This window comes from Pseudophryne corroboree, chromosome 9 (genome assembly GCF_028390025.1).
Source record: "Pseudophryne corroboree isolate aPseCor3 chromosome 9, aPseCor3.hap2, whole genome shotgun sequence".
NCBI lineage: Eukaryota > Metazoa > Chordata > Amphibia > Anura > Myobatrachidae > Pseudophryne > Pseudophryne corroboree.
This window is the reverse complement of record NC_086452.1, coordinates 97,479,825-97,504,422: the sequence shown is the minus strand read 5'-3', so window position 1 is coordinate 97,504,422 and position 24,598 is coordinate 97,479,825. Positions and strand designations below refer to the sequence as shown.

Below are 24,598 nucleotides of genomic sequence, written 5' to 3'. Positions count from 1 at the left end.
CCACATTTAACATAAGTCATAGTTGTATTTTTCTTATTTTAGCATACTGCATAAAACAATGCCTTTTCAGTTTGTGTGTATTTCTTTGATTTGTTCACATACATATATTGTTGCTTGGTTGGAGGATCAACCTTGTGACCAATGTGGGTACATGTATGGAAAATCAGTTTGCATAGATATGACCGCTCAGCAGTCATGGTAATGTCCATGCACTGTGATCACTCCATAACAAACTCTTTGAACACAGGCTTCTTTCTAATCTTTGCAAGACATTGGTAACTGTTGCCACATCACAAAGTAGAAAAAAAGAAAAAGACCAATGTTATTTTTATATGTTTTATTAAACCTCTGCAGGGCACAGTCACAGAACAATCAATAAGATTGGTGAATATCACAAGCTCTTTTTCAAGCAAAAATGCATCAAAAAGTTAAAAAGTTAAAAAAATAAACAAAAAAAAACAAAAAAACAAAAACAAATTTTAACTCCACCCAAAAAGGTGATTAATAGCTGCAGAATGTCTCTGAGAGACTGGTATGAGCCAAAAGAACAAAGAAATTATTAATAATAATAATAATCATAAACTGAATCCAGCCTGAAAGAATAGAATGCAGATTAATTAATAGGTACAGAGTGCAACCTGTGAAATGTGGAGTGCTACTGGCTTTCAAGGATGCGTCACATCGAACAGATAACTTATGGAAAGCAGACAAACCCAGCCAGTTCATTCACTGTATAAAGTCCTACTGGCACAGAATGAACAGGTCAAAATTAAAGAGCTTGGGCAGAGGACATCAAAAAGCCCCTACAGTACCCAGTAGTTGTGCGTCAATTCACAGAACTGGAGATTTTGCGTTCTAGGTTTTTAATAAATCATACAGGCAACCTGTAATATCATCAATACCTGGAGTATGCGGTTTAACAGGCTGGAAAAGCTTTATTCTGTTAATACAGGTAAAACAATTATGTCACTACAGACTTGTTAAGCCGCTTTATTTTGGAACGTCCCTAAAATCGCCGCTCTACTCAAGTTTTAACTCTGTACCAAAGGGAACAAAAGTCGTGTCTGCATGTGCACCTATAGACACAATACTTCCTTCTTCCGACAGCCCCAAGCACTCCACATTTCACAGGCACAAGATGGGTTTTGTACAACACTTGCTGGTAAGACCAAAGATAGAAGTCAGTATTGTGATGGTTAAATAAACTTTGTTACAAAGTATCATACTGGTTTCCGCATACACTTAGCAGAATACAATTTAGCATAATGAGTGGCGTATAAGCGAACAGGGAGGGGGCGACACCTCAACGCTCGAGCGATCGCTACACTATCGTAAACACTTAAAAAGGCTTAAACTGTATTCAGCTGCAGAGTGTAAAGCAGACTGGGGGCTTTAAATATTCATTCTACCAACCAAGTGATGCCTCAGTCACACAGCACCTCTCGTGAGGTCTCCACTCGCACTATGCATATGCCTCCCCTGTGTGTAGGCAACAGGCCCAATTTAAAATAAGTCTTGGTGAAAGGTGTACAATACATTTTCTGCTAAGAACATACCCGATGTTGAAACACATCATAGCACAGTTATCTCACTGTAGTGAAACATTATAACTGTGGTCGTATGCCTGCTCTGAAATAAACCCTGCTTTGAGTGTACTGCAGGATATTTTCATTTAAAATCCTTTAAACCTTACAAGACGGATGTAACTCAGCTGCTAGCAACAGCGTACAGTATTTTCAACATATAACAAAAACAGAAAAGGGGTGCTTTTTTTACTTTAACATTACAGTGCTGTGACTTCACTGGTTTGTAAAGCTCTCTCAAGTGAAAATGCTTTAAGTTTTATTATGCTAAGTGACTATGAAGATCCATTGTCTATACAGCAACTTTTTTTTTTTAATAAATGCTGCACCGGATTAACTACCTCATGGTAATTCTGTACACCCGATGGCAACTAGAACGTGGTCACTTTTTATAAATACACAATAGTTCGGGAGTGTCCACTGGAAACCAGTGCATGTGGTAAGTGAAGAACAGTATATCCTCATTAGAAGGTGGAGTTCCCTTTTAAATAAATGCATTGCATCTCGCTGCAACCCATGACAAAACAGCACCGCACAATAATCAGCCCCAATAATATGGGGGGGGGGGGGGAATTCTCCGTAGCATAACATTGTCTGAATATAGCAAGCTAGGAAACCAGACACTTTCACTGTATACAGCAACGCTGGAATAATTGCTAAAGGTGACACGATGAAGCATGTCTAGTAGAGAGACCTTTAGAACACTGCCTCATTAACCCCTTCTGGCAGTAGTTTTGCTTTGAGGGGCCATCGCATTGGTCTACAGATCTCTCCAGCAGTGAGAGACAGCAAGTAAAAGGCTGATCACAAGACTCAAGACTTCTTCAGGTCTTAACACAGCAGTGTGCTAATCTTTATTACACAGAGATCCCAGCTACTGTGCACCATGTCTACCAGTTGAAAGCTTCCCCACGTTTCTACATTATTGAGTTATAACACCATTAGAAAACAGCAACTTCACAGAAGTTATTTGCTAAACAAATTCGTCTGAATGCTTTTTTCATTATCTCTTTTTTTTTCCCCTTCTCTTAGTAGTTTTGATGAGGCAGCTTGTAGGAGTAGAGAGTCTGAACATGCTGGGGAAGGAAATAAGAACGTAAAAACGGGGGGGGGGGGATATTGGTAAGGAGTGTAAGACTCAAACCAGATGGTTTATTATTATGTGGAGGTAACTGCAGCAGCGCAACCACTGACCGCAGCCGTAACTGCCAGAGGGACAGTTGCGGACAGTTGCAGTGAGTATGCAGACGATTGGTTGGTAAGACATTGGTGAGGTCCAAAGACCCCAATCAAAGGTCGCAAAGTAAAATTTAAATGAAATTGTGGCACAGAACATTAAATGGATTTTAAGTTATGCCAAGTCAAGACAGAACTTTAATGCTCTACAAGCAGAGCGTAAAACTAACAGTAAAAGATATAGATGTAACAGGAGAACTAGGAAACGTAGCCCAGTTTAAACATCTGAAAGATGGCAATAAATGTATTTTTATTGCTCAGTCACTGAAGAACATTTTATACCCTTACAGGGCAATTTGTGCCAGTCATTGGTAGGGATTCTCCAAGCAACGCTAGGGAAGATGTACCCCAAGCTGTTGTAATATTATATTAAGCTAATTCCCTACAGCAAAGGAACAGGAGGAGCTGCTCTATATATATTCCTTTGTAAATTAATACCTTAAAACCTATTGTAAGCACATTTAAATTATTTCAATATCCACAGTTACAAAGAGGTGATTACAGCTACCTTAAAGATAAATAGGACATAGCACGAAGTCAATCGTTACAAATTCAAATTGAACCTAGGTTTGTTTCGCTTAAAATCGATGAATCTGAATTTCCAATCTCATCTTCTACAACTGCGCAAAGACACGTTCTTAGCTGTAAAGTGCGCAGATCTCCAAGCACCTAGAAGTTGCACTCATCCAAAAAGAAAAAATAAATCCTTAAAACATATTATATGTGTTCGCATATAATTGCAGACATACACAAACACACATAACGCTATGGTATTTTATTTAAATTAATAAAAAAAAAAAAGTTAGCTTGAACTCCAAGCCAGTATATGTAAATATCAAATGTGTGACCAGCAGGTCCCAAATGTTCAATTTAATTCAATGTGAAACAGTATATTAAACGCGGTTGCCTCCTCCCGGCAATACGGAAAATCAAACAGGCGCTCTTTTTCCAAGCACCTTCAGTATGGAAACGTCAACTGGTAGGCATGCAAGGAACCCGAAAACCCATCCGTCATTTGGATCATAAAAGTACATATATTGTACAAATTCCTTTTACACTTCTTTCTAAATAGGATTCACGGAACGTAACGCTGAGGCGGACACTGACCCAGCAGGAGTTAAAGATTTAGGAGAAACTGGAGAGAGGAAGGGGGGAAAAAATAGGGGGAAAAACACTAAGAAAATACAAAGAACATAAAGTAATTAATTCTCGCTTTTACCCCACCAGAACGATGCGGGAAGTTATTACATAGCCGGATGTCTGCCCATTGGGAAGAGAATGGAAGAAACCCACTTCGCTGTTCAGAAGAAGGAATAACATATGTTCTACCATCTCTCCCTTGCCCACCACAAGAGATAAAATATGTATCCTGGCTACTTACTAAAGGCTACTAGTTGCATGAAGGAGCTATATGGATCCTTATATGAAACCATTTTAAAAGATGGCTTCTAAATGCAGATGTCAATGATTTGTCTTGAAACTTTAACAAATCCCTTCTTGAAACGCTGATGCAATACAGTGACTTATATTTTTGTGGCATTCTGTGTATTTCACCAAACACATAGAAGTATTTTTTTGTGACCATCGTATACAACACAGTATAAGCTCTACTGTAGGTACAATGGTACCAACAGGGAGCAGAGATGTGTTCTAGCTATGGGGCGGGGGGAGACATGAAATCCACGGCAGCTTTGCTTAGATGGTACAAAAAGCTTTGGTATAAAGCACAGAAGGGAGTATAAATAGCAGGCAGGGTAGACCTGTCTAAGGAAGAGTGGTTTCCTGCAAATGCAACAGTAACAAATAGATAACATTTCCAGGGGTAGTGTTAAACGGGCACTTTTCCAGCTTCATACCCAGTCTCTGTAGCATTTACTTATTATAGCTGGGAAAAAGCAGCGTGTTCAAATCTCACATTGTGCCACAGGGTCTGCTGAATAGTGGCGGACTCCAATTGTAAAGCGTTTTTACCGAGTACTTTGCACACTAGCCTAAGTCATTGCTGTCAACGTGTTTAAAAAATGGCTCCAACAATTAAAATATCATATGACATTTTCTCCACATTATGCACACAATAAATATATGGGCCGATTCCCCGTTCTATCAATGACGATCTGATGACAATCTGCGGACTTTGATAGTCAATTTGTCGGAGGATCTGCAAAATCCAGCATGTAAAAAAAATCCCTAACTCGCTGATTATGATCATTTTTGGGTCAGAAATGGCGAATCGAGGTATTCCAACACTGGATTTTGCGATGACCTCACCCAGTCAGCGGCACAAGGGGGAACTGATGTAATCAATCACAGATGTGTAGGCTCCATTACTCATACAAAACTAGTAGGTCCTACTTGGGACAATTACATGCTACACGTTAACTGTAATGTTTAACGTGGCTGTGTGACACCACCTTTATATGAATGCTTCAGGGAGACAAACAATGTTTGCATTGAAAACATTTTCAACATAGATCTTTCACATTTGCCAAGAGCCATGATCTTAAAGAAGCGGTTTTGAAAACCACATATATCCGTGGGCAGGTCACACAAAAGACGAGTACAAAAAAGAGCCAGTAGGAAAGCAGCCATGGAAATAACGAATCTCCCTGTCGTGGAGGCATGATAAACCCTGGGCTAAGAGGACCCACAGATGTCCTGGCTATGTAATACCATCCAAATAAAACAAGAAAAAATAAATGTAAATCTACAGCAATAAGATCGTACAATTAATCAAACAGAGTATATATATATATAATATTTTCCTTTTTTTGTCTTTAAAGCCTTGCATCCAAGGCATCCAAAGGTATTAAAATTAAGTTCATTCACAGAACAAAAACAACTAATCTTGAATTGCTTGCAGATACTGCTAATTTTCATCTGTGTCTTTTTTTTTTTTTCCAATATATATTTTGTATTCTGTATATTTTTTTTATTAAAAAATGTGTTAATGTGAAAATATGTGCAGTGGTCGTTCTTACTAGTGGTGTTTTCAATGCACATTTTACATGTAGTCTCATGCTTTGGGAGAGCAGGGTAACCGGTTTTTCCCATCTCTGACCCCCAAAAACGGGGCTATGTAAGCAACTCTTTAATATTAACTTTTTTTTCTGATAACCAACACCCAAATGCTCTGAACTCCCCCTCTAAGTAAAAATAAAATAAAAAGAACAAACAAAAAAACAAAAACAAAAAAGCAACAAACAAATAACCCTTGAAAATATGCAGTTTCTATTTTCTCTCTCTCCCCACACACACTTCTCACTAGGCTAAAATGCCTTCAGATAAAATTAAAGGATTTAGTGTGTGGGGTATAGACTGCCTTTGCTTGTTACGGAGCAGTAGTGGAGTTGACCCCAGATCTCATGGGCTCATTTTTATCCCCACCGGCCTGGGGATCCTCTGAAAGGGTTAATGAAGCAGCCTTGCCAGATAGCATGGTGATGTCCTGGGCCAAGCTAGATCCATTTGGCACCTCATTGCTGTAGGGAACAAAAAAAAAACAACCCTATGTAAATATAAAAAACAATTTTAATAAAAATTGGAAAAAATAAAATGTGTGTGTGAATGTGCAGTAGCACAATAAGGAGCAAGCATTCAGCTATTTTTGCACTAGAGTGCCAGTCACAAACACCACTGTACAGGTGAAATGAATGTTACCGTACCTGAATGTCAGTGGGAGGTCGTGTGATAGAACCTTGGTCTGCGGCTCCAGTTGCCCATTCTCCACTTTCATAACATCTGGTTTGCTCTTCACGCCCATGGAATGACCCTCCTATGGGAAGGGGGGATGGAGGCAAATGTTATTTGATCCTAATATGCACTATGGCTAGCTGTTGTGTAAGGATCAATATTAAGTACGGCTCTTAGGGGCAGATTTAGAGATGCACGCTATTTTGATCATCTCACTTTTCTCAGATGGTTTGGTATCAAGAGCCGCACTGTGCATGTGCAGATCTGGTCCTGCGTCATTGAACGTTGTGCAGCTGCAGACCTCGGGTGACTGACAGTTTACTGCCATTTAGAGGCATGGTGGGGGGGCATTTCATAAAATATGAGACATGCCAAAGCCAGTGGATGTGTCTCACTAGTTACGGCAGCGTAGTTTTTCCGGAAGTCCTGAGTAATCCGAGGGTTATTTAGATGTCTAATGGGCTGGCTGATGTTCGTGCAGCGGATCCGCATTCAGCAGATTTGAGAAGCCGGCAGTGGACGTCTTTTACAATGCGGCATTAGCATATGCACCAATACACACTGCATCCACCTCTGAATCAGCCCCTTAGAGTAACAGATGTCTGACTTAGCAATTCTTGACCTTTAAATCTAGAAGCAGGGAGAACTACAAACTAAATATCAAAAATGAAGTTTAGCTGTTTAAATACTTGCTCTGGGGTACTCACCATACTAAGTTCTCGTGTTCTCTTCCCAATCTCACGCTCCACTTGATGCAGCTCAAGGCTGAGTTGTTCATTGGACAACATGCTGGACCACTTAGCTGGTGGTGGAGGAGGTGGCTGCTGTTGACTTGCTAGAGATGACGACTCTCTCTGCACCAACATGCGGTTACTTGCAACCTATAAGATATTCCATTTTGTGTGTATTTCACTATATTAAAATAATATTGGATAAACTGCATCATGTTGTAGTAATTCACAGCAAATAGTTATTAGCACTTGCCCGTCAATGTTAAGCTAGACAAAATTTAGGCTTCAGTCTTGGTTGCATAAAATGAAACTGGTCACAGAAACAGACTTTGACGACAGATAAGAACCATTTGGCCCATCTAGTATGCCACTTTGGTCATACACTAGACCAGTTTCCCAACCTCAGTCCTCAAGGCACGCCAACAGTCCAGGTTTTAGTTAGGTCTATGCTTGAGCATAGATGGCTAAATCAAAATAACTGAGGTACTAATTAAGCCACCTGTGTTCAGGTATGACTACCATTAAAACCTGGACTGTTATGTGTGCGTGAACACCGTGGTGGGGAATAGACCAACTTTTATCCAAACGTAAAACTGGTCTGTCCAACTAAATCAGTGCTCCATACACCTAAATAACTCAGACCAGCCAACATTACAGTACATTTATGATATCTGTAAGCCTTTAAATATATACCCACAAAACGCTCACTGACAAACTGTTCTCTTCCATAACATGCTTAAATATGTTGCGATTAAAGTGCATTTAAGTTTTGTAATAACTTCAAACCACCTAACTCAAGTAAAATTGGATACTTTAGAAATTATTCACGTGCAGTATAGATAACATTTATAAAACATTCTGTAGATGCTAGAAAATGTCCTGTGGCTGTGATTTTCAGTAACCATGTTACCACTCCCAAGGGAATGCAGTGCCACAAATAAAATGTTCATAGGAAACTAACCAATTTAAACATGCCCCAACAGCATAATTCTGGCAGGGCATGCTGGGATGTGTAGTTCCACAGAAACTGTAGTGTCACACTTTGCTTACCCCTTTGTCTAGAGCAGAGGTTCCCAAACGCAGTCCTCAAGGCACCCCAAAGGTCCTGGTTTTAAATGTATCCATGCATGGCCACAGGTGACTTAATTAGCACCTTAGTCAATTTGATTTAACCATCTGTGCTGAGCCATGGATATACCTAAAACCTGGACTGTTGGGGTGCCTTGAGGACCACGTTTGGGAACCTCTGGTCTAGAGTGTAGAGACCATTTAACGGAAAAGCTATCAATTGTAATGCCAACTGCATAAACACAAGTCAGGAATCTTCCCTATTGACTATAAAAATGACTAGTTAAATCTATGACTACTGTCATACCTCCATGCCTCGCATCTGAGTCTGTTGGCTGATTTGTTGGTTCAGCTGCTGAAGTTCCATCCTGAGCTGTTCTCTCTCGGATGTGGGTAAAGGTTTGGATATTCGCTCTCTGCAGGAGATTAATTTATTGGCAAGATGTAATAAAAAGGAAACAAATGCCTTTCTTCTACCAAAGCACAATTCTCCTATGTGACTTGAAATGTCCATTATCATAAGTCACTAGGATAATAGGTTTCATTTCTCACTTAACATATTAGTTCTTCACTAAACAAGATTCTCAACGCCTTTTTTGGAATCAGCATCAGCTGTCCATTGTCGAAGCCATAGTGCCCTGCGAGCTGTTACTGCCATAGCCGTGGAGCGGCCATTAACGAGGCCTGTCTCCTTGATTGCCTCACTCATGGAGTTAGCAGCATCTTGGATATGTTGCAACAGAGTTAGGACCTCATCCTAAGGCATAGTGTCAAACCCTTCAAATATATTACGAGACCATTTGACCATGGCCCTTGTGTTCCAACCACAAGCAATGGTGGGTCTCTGTGCTACTCCCACCTCAATGTAAATGGATTTGAGCGTAGTTTCAATTGTACAATCAGAAGGGTCTTTCAGGGAGATAGCACCAGGTACAGGCAGTACAATTGGGGGACTTTCCCACACTTTTCTATCCTCAGGAGGAGAGAAGTTAGCCAGCACTTAGGGGTTCGAAACTTTTTGTCAGGATTAACCCACATCTTCTTAAAAAGAGTGTTTAATTCCTTTGAGACACCGCACCATCGTCTTCAGCTGTTAGGGGTTGCGGCATGCTGTTGGAGTGCACACACACCCTGGGGGTAATGAGAAACACCACCTCAGGAGCTTTGTCCTGTCAGCGGGCATACGGACCATTAACCCTGTAAGAGCTTGGTTCGGTTTCCCCCCAAAGTCCCCGGATGCAGGCAGACTGGTGCCAGCCAGTGCTGCCCGAAAATAAACTAAAATAAAAGTTTTGAAGAAAACTCTCTGGAGCTCCAGAGAATGCACCCGGCTCCTTGGGCACATTTTTCTAAACTGAGTCTGTAAAAGGGGCATAGAGGGGAGGAACTAGCACACACACTGAAGATTTTTAAAGTGCCAAGGCTTCAATGGACCAAAACTATACCCCATGGTAACACCATACCAGTATCCCCTAGTAAGTTAGAGAAAAGTTGAATTCATACTGTGCTTTACGAGCAGTGCATGCGGTACACATGGACAGCAGTACTACTGGTTTGTCTGGCCCAGGCCTGGCCAACCTGTGGCTCTCCAGCTGTTGTGAAAGTGCCAATCCCAGCATGCCCTGCCACAGTTTTGCTATTAGGGAATGCGCAAACTCTGGCAGGGCATGCTGGGATGTATAGTTTCACAACAGCTGTAGAGCCATAGGTTGGCCAGATCTGGTCAAGCCCATAGTAACCTAAGGATAAATATGTTCCACTAGTCACAGTCCCTTCCTATTGGCACTGCAACACACTGGAGAGTAACAAGTGTCTCCAGCACAGTGAACAGTGTACCTCTCACCAAGCACTTTACAAGCTTGTCATCCGATTCCTAGAAACCTACTCCTATAGAGATATTTAAAAACCAAGAATTTGCATGAACTGGTAAACAATTTCTGCAATGCTCTACAGAACAGAATTGGGCTGTCCCTTCCATAGCCACACCATAAGTCAGAAATTCACTAACTCTGACATTACACTCCAGGTTTTAAGATTATCTATGCTTGAGTCCAGATGTTTACATTACACTGAATGAGGTACTAATTAATCACCAGTGCTCAAGCATGGATATCCTTTAAACCTGGGAGTGTAATGGTAGAGTTTAGGAAACTCTGCCGTAACAGTTAAATTTTTATCTTTAGCAATACATTACAACTGGAGAAGAGGAGAATTGTATACAAAAATCAGACAGTGTACAAAAATCAGAACGTGCTCTACATACCTCTCACTCATAGGTCCCTGAGGAAGGTTTTGATGTGGAGAGTATGAAGGACCTCCAAGGTTGTTGTGACTGCTGTATAGACTGTAATCTGAAACAAAAACAAAACAAAAAAATGAAATTTTTATACCCCTGAGGAAGTCAAAAAGACGACACCTGAGGATGAAACGTGCGTAGGTACTGGATGTTCGACAGATATGTCCCATGTGTAAACTGGACTGATGTATGTTTTCAGATAAGCTGTTTCTAAACCATTATATTGTACGTGTGATACCCAACTTTGGGTGAAAATTTCTTTAGTGTATTACAATACTATACTATGATTGACAATTTTTTTTACTTCAAGCTACTTTATCGATTGAGAGGAGTCCTTATGTTTCAGATAAGCACATACTATATTAAAATGCAAGTCACAACTACTGTTTGTGCACAAAATTGCAACAAGATGATTAAGTAATCATACCTTGTATTTAGTACTTCCTTCTAATAGCAACACATAGCAACCTTGCTTATGGTAAGGTTCAAAGTTATATATTGCGAAAAATTTGCCTACTTGAGGCCTGATTGTTAGCCAAAGTACAACAATCAAGTTTGATATAGGTTATATTAAGTTGAGCCATGTTAGGGACAACATTTACTGCATGTGTACACATCTTAAACACTAACATAATATAAACAAACCAATAGTCAGTGTAATTTTTCTCCCATACACATCTATTAAATACTGAAAGTTCTAACCGAATTGTCAGAAATAATATAACAATAGAGAAAATCCCACAGGTGGCAAATACTTTTTTTAAAGGATCTATGTGTGTCGTCTTTCTGTCCTTCCTTTTATAAAAGAACCCCAAAAACGCACCAGTAATGCTGGATTTGGTAGCCGCACCTTGGGCTGCCAGAGCCTGCAACATAGGGCCTGGTTGCTGGTACAACGCCTTGGAGGTGCGGGAGATGGCACCAAAACGGGATACTGTGGGTCGGTCACCAAACGGAATGAGATCATCCTCCCCTGCATCAGTAGCTCTCCGCTGGATCTCAAGGCGCTGATCCCTTAGGGATTTGCTGTCAACATTCTGTTGAGACAAAGAATGGATGACATATTGAGGCAGATACAATAGACTTCTCATGCAAAACTGGAAACAAAGCACTGAATTTAAATAAACTGTTACACAAAATAAGGAGTGTTATGGTAGACTTACCATGGTTAACACTCTTTCTGCGAGGTACATTGGGTTCCACAGGGAAACATTGGGGTGTAAAGTGGATCTTGATCCTGAGGCACCAACAGGCTAAAGCTTCAGGCTGTCCCAGGATGCACTGGGGCCTCCTCTATAACCCTGCCTCCAGGCACTGAGATCTCAGTTTCGTTAACCAGTCCAATGCAGGAGCAAGCAAGAGAGAAGGCAGATGTTAGTCACATAGAACTACATTCTCACAACAGGAGAAGGTACCAGCGGCTAATGTCATACAAACCCAAAGAAGCTAGGTGTGTCAGGGTGGGTGCCCTGTGGAACCCAATGTACCTCGCAGAAAAAGAGTGTTAAACATGGTAAGTCTACCATAACACTCCTTTTCAGCAGCAGGGTACATTGGTTTCCACAGGGGAACATCGGGGATGTCCTACAGCAGCTCCTCAAGGAGGACGCGCCTTAGCGGATGAGAATCCACAGTCCAAAGCGTCCATAAAACCTAAGAAATGTGTTCACTGAAGACCATGTAGCCGCCTTGCACAATTGTTCTGGGGACGCGCCACGGCGGGATGCCCAAGAAGGTCCAACAGAGTAGAATGGGCTGTAATAGCAGCAGGGGCCGGGAGTCCAGCCTGTGCATAAGCTTGTGCAATCACCATTCTAATCCACCTGGACAAGGTTTGCTTATTCGCAGGCCAGCCCCGTTTGTGGAAACCAAACAGGACAAAAAGGGTATCTGACCTCCTGAAGGGGGCAGTCCTCTCCACATAGATACTGAGAGCCCTAACCACATCCAAAGTTCTTTGGGAGACAAGTCCGAAGAGATAAAGGCCGGAACCACAATCTCTTAGTTAAGGTGAAAAGATGACACCACCTTAGGTAAATAACCCGGTCGAGCTCATAGAACTGCCCGGTCACTGTGAAATATCAGAAAGGGTGGACGACAGGACAAAGCGCCTAAGTCTGACACCCGTCTTGCAGAGGTAATAGCCAGCAAGAACAGGACCTTGGCTGTGAGCCATTTAAGGTCCACCGACTCAAGAGGTTCAAATGTAAACTCTTACAGGGCATTTAGCACACCAGCTAGATCCCATGGAGCCACAGGAGGGACATAGGGAGGCTGAATGCGAAGGACACCCTGAGTGAAAGTATGAACGTCAGGTATAGACGCAATTTTCCTCTGAAACCATACCGACAAAGCAGATATGTGAACTTTGAGGGAGGCCAAACGAAGACCTAAGTCAAGGCTTCATTGCAGAAAAGCCAGAATTCTGGAAGTTCTGAACCTAGAGACATCAATTGTTATCAGCACACCAGGTGAAGTAAGAATGCCAGTTTGCGGGCTTTCAACATAGTCTGGATAACCACCTCAGAAAAACCTTTGGCCCTCAGGAGTGATGCTGCAAGAGCCACGCCGTCAAAGCCAGTCTGGGTAGACACAAGGGCCCTGTACGAGGAGTTCTGGCCACTGAGGAAGTAGGAGACTCCCCGTCAACAGACCCTGCAGGTCTCAGCACCAATTCCGTCTGGGCCACGCTGGGGCGATTAGATGAAGTAGTGATCCTCCTTCCGTAGGACCCTGGGCAGAAGTGACACTATAGAAGGAACACGTAGGGCAGCCGAAAGTTCCATGGAATTGCCAGTGCGTCCACGAACGCTGCTTGAGGATCCCTGGTCCAATATCCGAAGACCGGAACCTTGTGATGGTGTCGAGACGCAATCAGGTCTGCATCTGGTAGGCCCCACCTGTCCACTAGGAGTTGAAAGACTTCTGGATGAAGACTCCACTCACTAGCATGCACGTCCTGGCAACTGAAGAAGTACGCTACCCAGTTTAGGACGCCCGTAATGAACACTGCCAATATTGCTGGCAGATGGCGTTCCACACAACGAAGGATTTTTGACACTTCCATCATTGCCATGTGGCTTCGAGTGCCACCTTGATTGTTTATGTATGCCACCGTGGTTGCGTTGTCTGAAAGTACTTGGACAGGCCTGTTCTGTACCATGCCTGTTCTGAACCAGGCCTGTTCTGTAGCGCATTGAACACCACCCTCAGCTCCAGAATGTTTATTGGGAGGAGTGATTCCTTCTTGGTCCAGCGACCCTGAAAAGAGTGTTGCTACAACACTGCACCCTATCCCCTCAGACTGGCGTCCATTGTCAGCAGGACCCAGTCAGGGATCCAGAAGGGACAGCCCCTACTTAATTGCTGGTTCTGTAGCCACCAGGTCAGCGACAGACGAACCTCCGGAATCAAAGTGATGTTGTGAGATCTGATCCGCTGAGGTAGGTAGTCCCACTTGGAAAGGATTAACCTCTGTAGAGGGCGAGAATGAAATTGAGCGTACTCTACTATGTCAGCCAAGTACTTGCATCGCCGAGTATATTGACACTTGGGGCGACAAAGGAAGCATCTTATCCTGTCCTGAAGCTTCAGGACTTTGAATGGAAGAAAAGGAATTACAGAAGACTCTTGTGTGGGTGCACTCTTGTTTAGATTGTTAATATGAAAATATTAAAACATAACTTTTATTATCTCATAATTGTTAGAAAAAAATCCACACTTTTATAATCCACTAGAATTGATTAGACAAACTACCTATCCCAGCATCCCAGCATGAATCACTTCAACTTTAACCAAAGACTGAAGTAGTGGAATTTTGCATCTTGTTATTTAGTGACTGACCCAGGGACCTGGGCAGGGACCGGTACACTTTTCTATATATAATATATTTTTTGTTTTTTCTGGGATTGACTTTTTCCCACACACCCAGGCAGCAATCCGACATGCCCCACCTTGTCATCAGGGCAGCCCAGGGATTTGGGCAGTGATTGTTACGATACATTTTCCTCACCATTTCCCCCTCCCCCCCCCCCCCTTTTTTGTTTTTCTTTTTCTCTTAAACTGTATTGCTACGTGTTTCAGCAATATTATCCCAACTATTTATTACCACTATATTATTTCAGTAACCTTGCCTAGATAGCAATAAGTACAGAATTAATAATGACATTCTTCTAAGCACCTTATAAGTCAGCATCCTAGGGGCCTGTTTACCCCCACTCTCGATTATACTGTCAACAGGGATATTCCCTATACACAACCGAGAGTGTGGATCTTTTGTAACACCTGTATACTTTTGCTTGATGGTTCAGTCCTGTAGCTCCATATAAGACATTAATCAGACCCAATCAGGGTTATCTAGGAATCTAGGTAGGAATATCACACCGTCACTATATTGTTTCATCTATGTGATATGGTATACATAGTATTCACGTGTTTGCCCTCTATAGTATAGGTGTGAATAAGTATGATGACTAGTACCCCTTAGGGGCTGTGTATCAATTTCTGTTTTCCATTACTCGTAATCTCCATTTTCCGTCAACAGAGTGATTACCTAATATAACCTGATATTTTCAGCTATCTGGTTTTCTTTGTATCTTTACTCATCACTGCCAATCTTTGACAGTATTTTGTCTTGACATCAAGTTTTCTCTCTTCTCTATACCTTTATACCTTTATTCCTCTCCATATATCTGCGGACTCTCATCCATGATCCACAGGTTACCCTGTGCCTAACATGGACAGCAGATCCGCCCTTATCCTCTCTCTCTTTCCCGAATCTTCCTTAGGTGCACTCTCATTGGTGAGTCGGCTATAGAAGGCCCAGTGAATTACTACCATACCCCACCGACAGAGCCCGATCTCGTCCGATCTTGGAAGCAAAACGGTGGTGGGCTGGGTTAGTATCTGTGAGGGTGACCCCCAGAGAATACCCGGTGTTGTAACTCGTGACCCTCTCGACTTGAAACCAACAGCAGGATCACCACATTTTCTTCAATCATCTCTTTCTGCTCACCTTCTTGACCTGTGTCACTCAAACTTTGACTCTCTCCAAGTACCGTTTTCCTTGATATGTCACAGATCTGACATTTGCCAATGCGAATAAAGATCTATATTCCTGATAATACTTCAGATCAATGACCCTTGGAGGTCTTATTAATACAAGCTGAGCTTGTGCTGGTGGGATAGGATCAGGGTGTAGAGCCTGAGTGTCTACATCCCTCCTGAGTCTAATAACATAGACTAACCAGAACATTTCCAATTTTTTGTGAGATAAAAATTCCCAATAGATCCATCAAATAGAGGTAACACCGCGCATAGATGGTGATGGTCTACACGGGTAACAATATAGTTTGTCTAATCAATTCTAGTGGATTATAAAAGTGTGGATTTTTTTCTAACAATTATGAGATAATAAAAGTTATGTTTTAATATTTTCATATTAACAATCTAAACAAGAGTGCACCCACACAAGAGTCTTCTGTAATTCCTTTTCTTCCTAGCTCGCTTCTGACTCTGGGTGCACCACCAGACTCATTCATCAAATAACGAATTATATGTACACATTATACGTCATTCTGGTACTCTACTATTGCTATTATTTTTCGTGAAAACTCAGAACCAGTGCGGAATCATATCTATGTTGTGGGACTTTGAATGGAGACAGAAACAGCCGCTGACTAAATGTCCCCAGGAGTGCCCCCAGGTGCACCATGCTCTGAGCTGGGACCAGTGAGGACTTCTTCCAATTGATAAGCCATCCGTGGGCTTGCAGGAAGGTTACCGTAAGTTGCAGATGACTGAGGAGGATATGGTGGGAATTTGCCAGAGTCAGCAGGCCGTCCAGATACGGCAGGATTCTGACACCCTGATGACGGAGATGGGCCATCATCACGGCCATGACCTGGGTGAAGATCCGAGGAGCCGTAGCCAGTTCAAATGGCAGAACCTGGAATGGATAGTGGAGGTTGCCAACAGCAAACCGCAGAAACTGCTGATGCGAGATGGCAATAGGTATATGCAGGTATGCATCCTGTATATCCAGTGATACCATACAGTCTCCGGGTTCCATAGCCAGTACTATTGAGCGCAGTGTTTCCATACAAAACCTGGACACACCCACAAACTTGTTCAGAGATTTGAGGTCGAGTGTAGGCTGGAATGACCCATTGGGTTTCGGGACTAGAAACGGTCGAGTAATAACCTCTGCCTCTCTGGGACTGAGGTACAGGCACAACCACTCCTTTACTGGAGAGAACCGTGGTGCAAAACTGTCGAGGGGGACGTCTCTTGAAAGATAAAGCATACCAGTGAGAGACAACTTCCAGCACCCATGCGTCTGACGTTGTCTTTACCATACCTGGGCGAACTGTAGAAGTCGGCCTCCCACCCTGGGGTCCCCCAGGGAGAGGCCCGCCCCCATCATGCAGCAGGCTTGTCTTGTTTAGAAGCAGGCTGACTGGTTGCCCAGGATTGTTTCGCCTTGGGCTTGGTGGTTTTGGCAGCACAAGATTGTCTTGGGTATGCCTGACCTTTTGCTTTCCCTTGAGACCGAAAGTAACAAAAGGTGGTACCTTTTGCCTTCTGTGTAGAAGGATTAGTATTTGAGAGAAAGGCAGTCTTAGCAGCTGCTAATTCAGACACAATTGTGTTCAGGTCTTCTCCAAACAAAATGTCCCCAGTGAAGGGGAGTACCTCCAAGGTCTTTTTGGAGTCTAGGTCCACCTTCCATGACCTCAACCACAGAATACGGCGAGCCAGGACAGACGTAGTTGACGCCTTGGCTACCAACACACCCACCTCAGGGGATGCCTCCTGAATGTAATAGGCGGCGGTGGTAATACGAGACAGGTATGGTCTGGCATTGTCGGAGATATCCTCGGGCAGCTCTTCCTCTAATGCCTGAACCCACGCGTTAATACCATTTACAGCCCAAGAGGCGGTAATCGTGGGCCTATGCACAGCTCCTGTAAGGGAGTAAATAGATTTTAGGCATCCCTCCAAACGCTTATCTGTCGGTTCCTTCAGTGAAGTGACAGTGGTGACAGGCAGAGTGGACGACACCACGAGGCAAGTGAAATGAGAATCCACCGGCGGTGAATTTTCCAACTTGTTACATAACTCTGCAGGGAGAGGATAGCGAGCCAAGACCCGTTTGGGCAGAGGGAATTTCTTCCCTGGAGTAGACCAGGGTTCCCGCCTGATGTCCACTAAATGGTCAGAATGGTGTAACAGAGTTTTAACCACCTTCTGCCGTTTAAACTTGCCAGTTTTCTTTGCCACAGTCGTGGAATCCTCATCAGAAATTTGTAGGATTTGCTTAATAGTAACCACTAAGGCAGGGACATCAATCTGCAAGGGAGAACCCTTATCAGTCACACCTGGTTCAGTGTCTGACAGGACCGTATGCTACCCCTCCACTTCAGATGAAACATCAGAGAGGTATGTGGATTGTGAGGCGGAAGCAGCCCGCATAGATGACCCAGAGACACGGGAGTGACCTGGGGTGGATTTTTGTCTAACCAAGGACTGATTTAATTGCTGCAACTGGTTAGATAAATTTTCCGCCCAAGGAGGATTAACCATAGGGACAAATTGTGGTAGTAGTGGCACAGATGGCCCCATAGGGGGCATAAGGCGTTCTACCAGAGTAACCCAGTAAGTTGGTGAACGCAGCCCAGGGTGGCTCCTGAGTAGGTACAGGAGCTGCGGACTGGCTGGGAGGTGTATGGCACGTAGTACACAGACCATCATACAAAACTTCCCCCTCTGATAACTCCTTGGAGAATACTCTGCATGCTGAAGGAGCGTCCACAGATTTACTGCCCTTTCTGTTAGGCTTGGCATACACTATACAATTATCTGCCAGATCTGCTGGTAGGAAAGAAATTGTGAAATGGATAAGAACAAATGACAAATCGAACACTTGCTCCCAAGCACTGGCAAATGTACAAAACCTGTCGTTCAGACAAATTGGTTAACTCACAGATTTAACCAAATTTGTATGAACGAGTTGTTGTTTATTTTCCAGTGTTTGGAATCAAATGATCAATTGTCGTTTGCTCTAATCAATTACCAGAGTTTCTTTCCAACCAACCAGATCTGGCAGATTATCTGACAGATAATTGTATAGTTATGCCCAGCATTAGACATTATGATATGAATGCAACAACAGAGCAACTTAGTACGATAAAGCCAGACAAAATAGAACACCGGCGAATAAGTCCGGTATTACGTGACTAACACAGTAGAATATATTTATGCAATAAATACTGTGTATTACTATATTAGCGGACCCAGACGCACCTAGCCCTTAGGATACAGAGTATAGTGACAGTGCGGTCAGTGACCGGAGGTTATATCAGAACACTCAAACAATATATACTGGAAACAGTACACACTTTGTCAACTAACGCTGTCTGTAGAAAGACATGTTGGATATTTAAGTGTTAGTAAAGTCTCAGCGCTGTATACAGGCGGCTTTACAAGGGAGACCCTGCCCTGCAGTCCCGGAGACTAGCTGCAACTATGCTCAAAAGATGGCGCTCAGCTTCTCAGTCATGAAGTGAGCAAGCTCCAGGGCACGAAATCTGCGAGGAGACGGCGCCCTGGACTAGGGGAGGGGCTACAGGTCAAGCGCCAACTCCCCTATGCAGGACTTCCACCTTGGGTACTGCGAGCCTTATTAAATGGGGTGTTAGTACATCCGACCTGTACTCAGACACCCTGGTGGTCTAGTGGGGTCCCTACCCAGTTACCGTGTCCACACCAGCACCGCGACCCGTCTCCCGAAGTCGCAGATGGAACTTGATTTAATGGCGGGTCTCACCAGGGGGACCCTCTTACCTCCTCCCCGTAGCAGCCACGCGAACCAGGAGAGCAGTCTGCGACTCTGTGCCTAAGCAGAGACGTCTCCGCCGCAAGTACCCAGGAACTGAGCCGCGGGAGTATGCAAGGCCGCTTGGGAGGTGATGGAGCTGCAGCACTGAAGTGTCACACCGACATACAGCGCTGACCGCCCAGCCAGAAATAGGAAATTCTTCTAGAAGCTTTTTTTCAGGGCTGCCCAGTGCAGCCCCCCTGTTAAGTTACCTGCTGCTGCAGGCTCCAACTCAAAACAGAGATCTCAGTGCCTGGAGGCGGGGTTATAGAGGAGGCCCCAATGCATCCTGGGACAGCCTAAAGCTTTAGCCTGGTTGTGCCTCTGGATCAAGATCCACTCTACACCCCAGTGTTTCCCTGTGGAAACCTATGTACCCTGCTGCAGAAAACGAGATTTATGGTAAGAACTTACCTTTGTTAAATCTCTTTCTGCGAGGTACACTGGGCTCCACAAGGATAGACATTGGGGTGTATAGTAGGATCTTGATCTGAGGCACCAACAGGCTCAAAGCTTTGACTGTTCCCAGAATGCACAGCACCGCCTCCTCTGTATAGTAGGATCTTGATCTGAGGCACCAACAGGCTCAAAGCTTTGACTGTTCCCAGAATGCACAGCACCGCCTCCTCTATAACCCCGCCTCCCTGCACAGGAGCTCAGTTTTTAGTTAACCAGCCCAATGCAGTAGCAGGAAAAGAGACGACAACGGTTAGTAGCCACATACACCACACTCTCACGACAGGAGAAGTGTCAGCGGCTAATGCCATACCAACCCAAAGAAGCTAAGTGCGTCAGGGTGGGCGCCTTGTGGAGCCCAGTGTACCTCGCAGAAAGAGATTTAACAAAGGTAAGTTCTTACCATAAATCTTGTTTTCTGCTGCGGGGTACACTGGGCTCCACAAGGATAGACATTGGGGATGTCCTAAAGCAGTTCCTTATGGGAGGGGACGCACTGTAGCGGGCACAAGAACCCGGCGTCCAAAGGAAGCATCCTGGGAAGCGGCAGTATCGAAGGCATAGAACCTTATGGACGTGTTCACTGAAGACCACGTAGCCGCCTTGCACAATTGTTCAAGGGTCGCACCACGGCGGGCCGCCCAAGAAGGTCCAACAGACCGAGTAGAATGGGCCGTAATGTGAGCAGGAGCCGACAGACCAGCCCTCGCATAAGCATGTGCAATCACCATTCTAATCCATCTGGCCAAAGTCTGCTTGTGAGCAGGCTAGCCACGTTTGTGAAATCCAAACAGTACAAAGAGAGAATCAGATTTCCTAATGGAAGCAGTTCTCTGCACATAGATACAGAGAGCCCGTACCACATCCAAAGACTTCTCTTTGGGAGACAGATCAGGAGAAACAAGTGCCGGAACCACAATCTCCTGGTTAAGGTGGAACGAGGAAACCACCTTAGGTAAATATCCGGGACGAGTCCTAAGAACCGCCCGGTCACAGTGAAATATCAGATATGGGGAACTACAGGACAAGGCACCCAAATCCGACACTCTTCTAGCTGAAGCAATAGCCAGCAGAAACACCACCTTAAGGGAAAGCCACTTAAGATCAGCTGAACCAAGAGGTTCAAACGGAGACTCTTGTAACGCCTCCAAAACCACCGACAAGTCCCAAGGAGCCACAGGCGGGACATAGGGAGGTTGGTTACGCAACACACCCTGAGTAAAGGTATGCACATCGGTTAAGGTCGCAATTTTTCTCTGAAACCACACCGACAAGGCAGAAATATGAACCTTGAGGGAGGCCAAACGTAGGCCTAAGTCCAGGCCCTGCTGAAGAAAAGCCAACAACTTGGCTATACTAAACTTGGAAGTGTCATAATCATTAGATGCGCACCAAACAAAGTAAGAATGCGAGACTCTATAGTAAATCCGATGCGAAGCCGGTTTCCGGGCCCGCAACATAGTTTGAATGACCGCCTCAGAAAACCCTTTAGCCCTTAAGACAGAAGCTTCAAGAGCCACGCCGTCAAAGACAGCCGGGCTGGGTCCTGGTAGACAAAGGGGCCTTGAACGAGGAGGTCTGAGCGTTGTGGAAGTAGAATTGGACGCTCTGACGACAGGCCCTGCAGGTCTGAGAACCAGTGCCGTATGGGCCATGCTGGAGCTATGAGAAGCAGAATTCCTTTTTCTTGCTTGAGGATCCCTTGTCCTTGCTCCGAATTACCCTGGGCAGGAGTGACACCGGAGGGAACACGTACGGCAGCCGAAACCTCCACGGCACCGCCAGCGCATCCATGAATGCTGCTTGAGGATCCCTTGTCCTTGCTCCGAAGACCGGAACCTTGTGATTGTGTCGAGACGCCATCAGATCTACGTCTGGAAGACTTTTCCACTAGGAGTTGAAACACTTCTGGATGGAGGCCCCACTCGCCGGCATGTACGTCCTGACGACTGAGAAAGTCCGCTTCCCAATTCAGGACTCCCGGAATGAAGATTGCCGATATGGCCGGTAGATGGCGTTCCGCCCAATGTAGAATCCGTGAGACTTCCTTCATTGCCAGATGGCTTCGAGTGCCGCCTTGATGATTTATGTAAGCCACTGTGGTGGCGTTGTCCGACTGCACTTGAACAGGACGGTTGTGAATTAAATGCTGGGCTAGGTTCAATGCATTGAAGACCGCCCGCAATTCCAGAATGTTGATTGAGAGGAGGGACTCCTCCTTGGTCCACATACCCTGAAGGGAGTGTTGCTCCAGCACCGCGCCCCAACCTCTTAGATTGGCATCTGTCATCAACAGGACCCAGTTGGATATCCAGAAGGGACGGCCCCTGCACAATTGTTGGTCCTGGAGCCACCAGAGCAGCGACAGACGGACCTCTGGAGTCAATGAGATCATTTGAGACCTGATCCGGTGAGGCAGGCCGTCCCACATGGCTAGAATCAGCCTCTGGAGGGGGCGAGAATGGAATTGAGCATACTCCACCATGTCGAATGCTGATAACATGAGGCCCAGCACCTGCATCGCCGAATGTATCGACACTTGCGGACGAGAAAGGAAGCAACGAATCCTGTCCTGAAGCTTCAGGACTTTCTCCTGACACAAGAACAACCTCTGGTTGTGAGTGTCCAATAGCGCTCCCAGATGCACCATGCTCTGAGCAGAGATCATGGAGGATTTCTTCCAGTTGATGAGCCACCCGTGGGCTTGTAGAAACCGGACCGTCATATCTAGATGACGTAGGAGAAGTTCTGGGGAATTTGCCAGGATTAACAAGTCGTCCAGATACGGCAGTATCCTGACCCCTTGACGGCGGAGTACCACCGTCATCACCGCCATAACTTTGGTGAAGACTCGCGGAGCCGTTGTTAAACCAAAAGGTAACGCCCGAAACTGGTAATGGAGGTTGCCAATAGCAAACCTCAGGTATTGCTGATGTGACGCTGCTATAGGAATATGCAGGTAAGCATCCTGTATGTCCAGGGAGACCATGTAGTCCCCAGGTTCCAAAGCCAGAACTATAGAGCGAAGGGTTACCATACGGAACTTGGAAACCTTCACAAACCTGTTCAATGCCTTGAGGTTGAGAATGGGCCGGGAGGACCCATTCGGCTTCGGGACTAGAAACAGCGGAGAATAGTACCCCCGGGCCCCTCTGCGCAAGAGGCACCTGTACTACGACTCCTGTATCCAGGAGGGTCTGTACCACCAAATGCAGAGTGTTTGTCTGGAAAAATCGATGAGGGGGTCAGTTTTGAAGGCTATGGCGTAACCTCGAGTGACGACTTCCCGTACCCAGGCATCTGAAGTGGTCTTCAACCATTCCTGGGTATACCCTAGAAGCCGGCCCCCCACCCTGGGATCCCCCAGGGGGAGGCCCGCCCCGTCACGCGGCAGGCTTATCGGCCTTGGAAACTGGCTGACGGGCTACCCAGGCTCTTTTTGGCTTTGGCTTACCAGTTTTGTAAGTGCGGGCCTGCTTGTTGTACGCCTGACCTTTTGCTTTACCTGAAGGACGAAAGGGGCGAAAGGAAGTACCTTTAGCCTTCGACACAGAAGGAGCGGTACTTGGCAGGCAGGCAGTTTTGGCAGTAGTCAAGTCAGCCACTATCTTATTTAAGTCCTCCCCAAACAGAATATCTCCCTTGAAAGGGAGTACCTCCAGGGTTTTTCTAGAGTCCAGATACACAGACCAGGACCTCAGCCACAATATCCGGCGAGCCAGGACTGACGTAGTAGAGGCCTTGGCTGCTAGGATACCGGCATCAGAAGCCGCCTCTTTAATATAGCGAGAAGCTGTGACAATATATGACAAGCATTGTCTAGCATGGTCAGAAGAGATTTCAGCTTCTAACTCCAAGGCCCATGCTTCAATAACCTCTGCAGCCCATGTTGCTGCAATAGTGGGCCTTTGTGCAGTACCCGTGAGGGTGTAAATCGCTTTAAGACAACCCTCCACATGTTTATCCGTAGGCTCTTTTAGAGACGTGACGGTAGTGACAGGTAGAGCTGAGGAAACCACCATCCTAGCCACATGTGAGTCTACTGGAGGAGGCGTTTCCCAATTCTTAGACAGCTCTGGCGCGAGGGGATAGCGAGCCAGCAACTTCTTTTGAGGCACAAACTTCGTACCCGGGTTTTCCCAGGGTTCCTGACGTATATCCACTAGGTGATCAGAGTGAGGTAAAACTTGTTTAACCACCTTCTGACGCTTGAACCTATCTGGTTTCTTAGGAGGGACAGATGGCTCGGGATCATCCGTAATCTGTAGAATTAACTTAATAGCCTCCAAAAGATCAGGAACATCCACATGTGAACTACCCTCCCCATCAGCAGTATCCGAGTCAGAACCTGTGGGGTCAGTGTAAGTGCCGTCTTCATCAGACGAGGTGTCAGTGACAGCAGTGGATTGAGAGGAGACCAGCGCTCGCTTAGAGGACTCCTTGGACTTAGGCGAGCGATGGTCAGACTTTTTAGTAGTCAGGGACTGGTTCAACTTCTTCAATTGAGCAGATAAATCGTCTGCCCACGGTGGGTTAGCTGCAGGGACCAAATACGGATGTACCGGTATTGGGGGTCCCATAGGGGGTGTTAGTTTATTAACTAGCGTATGTAGAAGCGTGGAAAAAGCGGCCCACGGTGGGTCATTATGTACCTCCGTTG

At 44.9% G+C, this 24,598-nt stretch overlaps 1 protein-coding gene and 1 pseudogene across 5 annotated transcripts in view; one reads left to right on the top strand and one right to left on the bottom strand.

Annotated features, from left to right (window-relative positions):
• Positions 1–322: 322 nt before the first annotated feature.
• Positions 323–24,598, bottom strand: part of RC3H1 (ring finger and CCCH-type domains 1) — a 265,587-nt gene continuing 241,311 nt past the window's right edge. For 4 of the 5 annotated variants that reach the window (XM_063939680.1, XM_063939684.1, XM_063939683.1 and 1 more), the window contains 6 exons: positions 11,428–11,641; positions 10,572–10,659; positions 8,616–8,724; positions 7,217–7,390; positions 6,482–6,591; positions 323–6,298 (listed from right to left, as the gene is read on the bottom strand). In XM_063939680.1, the coding sequence (XP_063795750.1) occupies positions 6,148–6,298; positions 6,482–6,591; positions 7,217–7,390; positions 8,616–8,724; positions 10,572–10,659; positions 11,428–11,641 (846 nt within the window). In that variant the 3' untranslated portion in view covers positions 323–6,147. The remainder of the gene's footprint in view (positions 6,299–6,481; positions 6,592–7,216; positions 7,391–8,615; positions 8,725–10,571; positions 10,660–11,427; positions 11,642–24,598) is intronic. The other variant, XM_063939682.1, reaches the window with a different exon arrangement.
• LOC134964815 (5S ribosomal RNA) lies at positions 15,432–15,550 on the top strand (annotated as a pseudogene).